At 41.6% G+C, this 7,110-nt stretch overlaps 1 protein-coding gene across 2 annotated transcripts in view; it reads right to left on the bottom strand.

Moving 5' to 3' along the window:
* Positions 1-323: 323 nt before the first annotated feature.
* nrp2b (neuropilin 2b) overlaps positions 324-7,110 on the bottom strand; it is a 67,704-nt gene continuing 60,917 nt past the window's right edge. The window contains exons 16-17 of one of the 2 annotated variants that reach the window (XM_058391712.1): positions 2,558-2,620; positions 324-2,266 (exon numbers count right to left, since the gene is read on the bottom strand). In XM_058391712.1, the coding sequence (XP_058247695.1) occupies positions 1,965-2,266; positions 2,558-2,620 (365 nt within the window). In that variant the 3' untranslated portion in view covers positions 324-1,964. Of the gene's footprint in view, positions 2,267-2,557; positions 2,621-2,640; positions 6,968-7,110 lie in introns of those variants that run through there. The other variant, XM_058391713.1, reaches the window with a different exon arrangement.

Raw genomic sequence — 7,110 nt, 5'->3', positions numbered from 1 at the left:
GGGGAGTTCTGTGAGTGTGTGTGTGTGTGTGTGTATGTAGTAGGAAAACCTTAAACAGATGATGACTAACTCCTAAATGAATGGGGCTTGGTGTGATGAGTAATATGCCCTCACAGGGATATGGGAATAAGAAAGGGAAAGTGGACTGGCAGGGAAGTATGTGTGAGTGTGTGTGTGTGTGTGTGTGTGTGTGTGTAAGAGAGAAGTTTCAGGCATGAATAGAACGTTTTGTAGCTTTATGAACACCAACATGGACACAAAGAAATGATCTGAGTGAATTATCCATATTCTCATTAAAGTAAAATGACATTCCACTTCACATGTAAATCAGTTATTCATCCTTTATTAAATAATAATAATAATAATAATAATAATAATAATACCAATAAAAAGAACATATTTCTGTACAAAGTCTACAAACAGGAAATTTTGAATCATCTGACCAGTGCCGGGATTTCCATATCTTCTGGTGTTGACCCCCTGTCCCAGACAGAAGAGGTAATACTTTCACAGCTCTGTAGCAAAGCTAAAACAGGTCAGAGCTCCAAGGCACTTGGAAAAGAGTCAACAAAGTCCAGTGACAACAGAGCTGGACAAAACATCTCTCCCTCTTTTTCTTTCTTTCTTTCTTTCTTTCTTTCTTTCACTCTCCTTCACTCCCCCAAAACAGCTAAGCAGTTCTTATCTGTATCTGCTTTCAGCACTTCCTAATCAGTACACTCCACCTCAAAGCGGACGGCTCCCAGCATGCCTCTGTAGGACAGTGGAGCTGATAGCCAGTGGGTACAATGGAGAGATTTAAGCTCATTCTATCGCATTCACTCTCCCATTTCACACTGAGTCAAACACGCTGTGAAATATCTATCCATGTTTCTGTTTTACAGAAAACCTGTTTTGGTTTCGTTGACCTTTTGCTTTTCAACAGCTCATAATGTAACATTGTGTGTGTGAAAATGTGTGAAATGAAAGAAAGCATAAGGCCCAATTTCACCAAGGCCCTGGAGGTTTAAAACCCTAGAACTGGTGTTTCTCAATGGCTCTCCTCCAAAGACAGTTCACTTAAGGCTCACTTGTGGGTCCATATAAGAAGCTTTGGGATTTTTTTCCCCAGCTTCCTTAATGAAGTCTCTCTTTTTTATGCCAAGTCCTTTTACTTCAGAGTATGGGAGCTAGAATGTAGTGAAGACCGGCTGCCTGTGGGCGGAGGAGCCTCGTCCTTCTCCCATGTCTCCAACACTCGAACTCGGTAGCTCTTATCCCGTCGCAATCCATAGGTTGCAATAAAAACAATGCTTCAGTGGTTCACACGGCGTTATGCCATGTGTATCGATCCAACAAACAAAAGCAAAAGAACACCATAGACAATCTTAATACTTGAATCTAACTTACTGGGCCAAAAGTAATACAACATTTCAGTTTCTTCATCTACCCGCTTCTGATAACAATGAATCACAACGAAAACAGACTGAACGTAAGCGTAAGACTGGCTTAAAAAGGTTTGACACAGCTCAAAAAGATGGCAGAAGAATGGCTATGGTACAGAGCAATAACTCAAGCAGAGTTGCATAAAGACACAGGTCTAAAGCTAAACAACATGTCCACAATCTTCTAGACCACGTCTTTCACAAAATGGAGGCCAAGACTTCACAAGCGATGATCCGTTTACAAAGTTCTAGTGCCACTCACTTCTAACTCCCATTAACCACTTTTAGATCTTTTTTTTTTTTTCATCTTTACAAATCTATAGTCATATACACTTTTTAAAATTTAGTTCATTTTTTTTTTTTGGGATAGGCAATTGATATGTGTCGATATTTTCCCACAATCCACTGGGAGCACCTGTGAATCATATTGGCGAATCAGAGATCTGCTCTGAGTGGCGGGTGGGCCATTGGCAGGAAAGTGAGGTTCATTCACAGTCTGTGATTGAGCTGTAGGGGGTCCGAAACAGTTGCAGCAAGACTTCAGGCTTCGGAGCAGCAGCGTTGCTGGTTGATCACCTTTTGCTTGATACCGTCATACAGCTCAAAGTTGTAATTCTCCAAAGTGGTGGAGCTCCTGGACGAGAGGCCATTGTAGGAGCAGGTGCAGTAAAGCAGCAGGCCAGCACACACGGCGCCCAGCAGCACGCCCAGAGAGCTCATCACAATGATGGTCACCAGGATAGGATCCAGAGTTAAGAGCCAGGCGTTGTCCTTCTCAGAGACACGCGTCACTGGAGGACTACGGGAAGGCTCGGGTGTGCTCCATGCAGAAAACGAAAAACCTGCGAACAGGACATGGAGGACATTAACGTGTTTAGTAATTAAACCATTCTTCATTTGAATAAAAACATATGGCTGCATCTGTTATTGCCTCTGCGGCGCCGAGTCCCTGAGAAAAATCTATTTTAGATATCTTCACTTGGCCCGTGGTTTGCTACCTTAGAAGAGAATCATAAAAACAGCAATATGCCATACGTTTCTGTGGCTCTAATTAGATACAAAAAAATTACATTCACATTAATGTTCTACTATGTAAAGTATTTACTAATTTTTAAAAAGAAATGAGGGCTCACCTTGATCTAGGCGATTTCTGTCATGAAACAGAGGATTGTTCCCGAATTCGACAGGTCTTCGCTCTGAACAGAAAACAAAAAAAAAAAGGGAACCATTTTAGCGGGGTTCAGCTTAAGAGACTACAAAGACAAATAACAGAACAACCTTGCATGTTTTTTTTTGCTAAATGAGTGTATGCTGCGTGCTATGACTCAAGCTCTAATGGCATGGAAATACAAGTTTAAGCAGCCTCAGTAACACAGTTTATTGGCTATTTGCTGAAGCAGAAGTGACACATATGCAGTGCATTCTACATTTTAAGCACCAACATAATGAAAAAAACGTCATCCACAATCAACTAACAAATACACATAAAATGCAGAACTGCTACACCATAAAACACTCCAGAAGCAGTTTGTAGAAAAATATCACTTTATTATTACATTCCGCACAACATTTTCCAAGACCATAAAATTCAACAGGCTAAAATATTCCTCAGATCTTTTTGAAACAGGCTGAAGTGCAGCGCAGAAATGGCACATAAACAGACAATCCCAGTCAAGACCCAATATACACAAAGAGAGGATGCAGGAAACACACAGCCACAAATGTATCAGAGATCAGAGTCTTGAGACCATGAACATGAATCAAAACACAAATATGATACACTGCACCAGGATCAAAATGTATTGTAAGATAAAACGCTAACGTTTTCCTAACTCTTAATGCTACTTGTCCATTTGGTGTGAAGCCAAATTTTAATCACCAAAAAAAAAAAAAAAAAAGAATTTCTATTATGACGGAATATGTGACATCCTAAAATAATATCAAAATGATTTCTTTTTCTAAAGCAACACATCAGACTGTGCGTACGCAGTGTGTTTTGTGCTGAGGCAGGCTCTTGGCACTGTGAGGCCTATGTACGGCCAGGAGGACCTAAGTGCTTTTGCTCATTAATATCGTTTGATAGACAGCAAAAGGAAAAGGATCCAGAAAAAGAATGCTTACGGCAGGCTTAATAAAATGCAATCGACCCATTATCTAATTAAAAATATTTAGACCTACATAGAAATCGCATGGGGCGGCCATGGTTGATATAAAAGCACATTGAGATCAGACTGTATTTCTGCTAACCTGTCAGTTTCAGGAGGGGGAAAATAAATCTCCTCATAAATAAAACCATCCAAAGGCTGGCATTCCTACAGGAAAATCAAATACTTTGAGGGTATTATTATTGGGTAGTCTGCGTTAAAAGCCTTATGTCAGAGTGAAACTCATGAGCTAGACTCCCCAGTAGAATGAAGTGAAGGAACACTGAGAAGGAAATGGAGGGTGGATTTCTTATTGGCACTATATAAGACAAATTGACAGTGACATCATTATTTATAGAAAGGAGCAACCACTGTAATGTAGGCTGGGAAAAATTTTTTTGCATTGTTTGCAAGATAAAAAAGCTTTGAAGTCAGCGTTAGTGCTTAAAAAAAAACGTCATTGTACTTTTTATCATTAAATCCTAAACAAAAGCCATAATGACAGCCTGCTTTATGCATGAATGACGGGCTCGGTTGAATCCTGGCTTCATTACGGTGGCTGTAATTTTGCTAACAAGGATCTAATATACGCAGGGATTAAGGAGAAGAAAGATGGAAAAGGGAGCGAGAGATTCCTTCTTTTTTTTTCCTCCCAGCATCATCATGGGTCTGCCAGGTCAGGTGCTCTATCTGGCTGCCTGTAAGCGGCTTTCATGTGCTTTTGTGTTCTTAAGCAAACCCCTTCAGACTGCGGGCCGAATCAGAGTTGGTGTATCTTTAGTCCGACCTCTCGCTTTGATCTCCCCTTCCACCTTTCCATGCATTCTTTTGTGAAGAGCAGATTAATGGGGAGAAAATGGCCTCTGTAATGGAGGATTATTTTCACCTATTGCCATATGGAGGACATAAGAAGATACAGGGATTTTCATCCTCCTTTAATCCCAAAATGCATCTGATGCTTCCAAAACGTGAAGCGGCAGCCTAACGGCCAGCTTTCTTTCTTTTTTTATTATAATGGATGGCGCCTCAAACTCTTTTATGACTAAAGGGAATAATATGTTTATGGAATGTTCATGAATCTTGCTCTAGGCTGTGCATCTTGGCTGTGGTGTGTGTTTGTTCGATATAATAATCAATATAATACAATATAATCAAAGCCTTTTGATTCACACTAATCCTGAAAGTTGATGGTGTTTAAATAAGTAATATCACATTTTAGTGTGTGGGTATGTGGGGGGGTGGATTTTGTCCAAAAAACAAAACAAAACAAAAAACCAAAAATACAGTTGAACCTAACACTTTCATTATCAAGTCAAAAACATACACTTTAAAGCTATCAGACACTTTAGAATGAACAGGTATTACAGTATGCACATCATCAAACATCAAGATTGTTATGTCATATAAACGCATTTCCAAGTATGATAATTGCACAAAAATAATTCTGTATATTTGAGACACAGAGGAACCATAAAGGAAAGCCGTCAGATTTGACACAGTGTGCAGTGTTGAGACGTATAGAGTCTGTGAGTTCTCTCACTCTCTGCAGTGCTATCAAACATGGCAAAGCCCCACCACTGTCAAACATGAAGCAGAGCAGCCAAGCAAAGCCACACATTCACAGCTTGAGTTTCACTCTCCGCTTCCATACAAGCCAATAAAAACAGCCGAAAGCAGTCAAAATAGCAACAGAAGTCAACAGACATGATTGGCTACCAGAGAACGCTGAACGTTAATCAGTGCATCAGTCATGTGCATGTGCATTTCCATTTAGCCTTTCAGTCAGCAACCATGACATCCCAAGTTGGATATAAAAATATTACAGAAAATAACTAGCATATAAAGTACATTTAGTAAACTACATTAAGTATTTTCTGCAAAAAAGTGAGGCTCTTTAGTGACTGGCATTGAATAGCCCTGTGCCACTTGTATATTTAAGGCCAATGATGAGACTTAAAGATTGTGGGTTGCTCAGAGGTGTAAAACTGGCTAAGGCAGGGTCACATAACTTTTGCATATAGAAAAATCAAACATCTTTAGACACAGATGTACCAAAGCAAGTTACAGAGCTTCATAGACACACAAGAAATAAAATGTACACATCAACAGACAAGATATAGATCTTTCTTCAGGATACGCCCTTCAGTTAGGAGACAGACTCGCGGGAAAAGGAAGAGGAAGGTAAAACACTAGGTGGATTGTGTTCTGGATAGCAACTGCACCCATGCACCCACATAACACACGTTCATCCACCCACTCACTTACACACAAACACACACGTGGACCATCAAGGCACACAGAAACACATTCTTACAAAAAAAAAAAAAAAGAATCTGTTACACTGCTGCTTACAAGGCATCTTTAACTAACTTCATCTTTTCCCCACTTACTCTTCCTCTTCCTGGGCAAGTGTGTGTATGAGTGCATGTGCGTGCATTATTCAGTCCACATGCTAACGCTTTAATGTGACACAGCAGTATTCTGCTTTCCTTCTTGCATTTTTCTCATAGTACTTTTTTTTGTTTTTCTCTCTCAGTAGTTCTGGCAGCACTGCACAGCCTTTTTCCCCTTGGCAACAGGATTGGTCACAAGCAGGGGATCAGAGTCCTGCCAAGTCAGGTTCCCATCCAGCCGCTCTCTCCAGGGAGACCCAGAGAGTGAGAGAAGTGTGCATGCACGCGCACACACACACACACACACACACACACACACAGTCAGAGGTGGCTTTCTGCCACTCAGGACTCTGGTGAGATGCACGTCTTTTCTCAACAAACTCTGAGCTGGAACTGCAAACACTGCAAAACTCCAATCAGAGCTTCACACAGGTCCAAAGGTTCCAGAAGGGCCACAACTATGTGTCCGCTTCTCTTCTCCTAATTTGAGCGACTAAGCGCTTTTAAAAGTCTGCTTTCACCGACGGCAGCTTTCAAATATCTCCAGAATAATTGGTGCGAAGGTCATCCTTGGTGCAAAATCCTTCCTGAAGGGCACTGCGGGTGCAGCACTGGGCGTCTGTGCCTGTTGGTAGTTATGAAGCAGCAGAATAATAGCGATAGAGAGTCTAGAACCCTCTCCATAGTCTCAGTCTCCATTACTCCTTCTGTACTTAGCACTGGGAGCACGGCTCGCGTTTCTCCTGTCTAATGGTCAGCATGGGCTCCACTGTGGGTGCCGTAGTGGTGCCACCTGGGTAATGGGTGCTGTGGTAGGACACCGAGTGCTGGCTCTTCTTGGCAGCCAGGTGGTAGCGATGGCAGCACAACACCATGAGGAGCGTGATGCAGGCCAGTAGCACCAGTGCACCCCCTCCAGCTATAACGTAATACCAGTAGGTAGGCATGGGCTGCAGGGACACTGTAGTGTCTACAGTGGGATCACTCATGCCAGGAAGGGCTCCCCCTGGTGGACAGACACAGAAAGGTTGGCTTGGGGTAGAGAAGCATGCAGACTGCATTGCTTTATGCCAGCATGACTGATTTTATTATTGTTATTTTTGTAATATTGGCTTTTGGCTCTGATTTGCTGCACAGAAACGAAACAGA

This window comes from Hemibagrus wyckioides, linkage group LG06, assembly GCF_019097595.1.
Source record: "Hemibagrus wyckioides isolate EC202008001 linkage group LG06, SWU_Hwy_1.0, whole genome shotgun sequence".
NCBI lineage: Eukaryota > Metazoa > Chordata > Actinopteri > Siluriformes > Bagridae > Hemibagrus > Hemibagrus wyckioides.
Note: the sequence above shows the minus strand (reverse complement) of the source record. Positions and strands in the feature narration are given on the sequence as shown.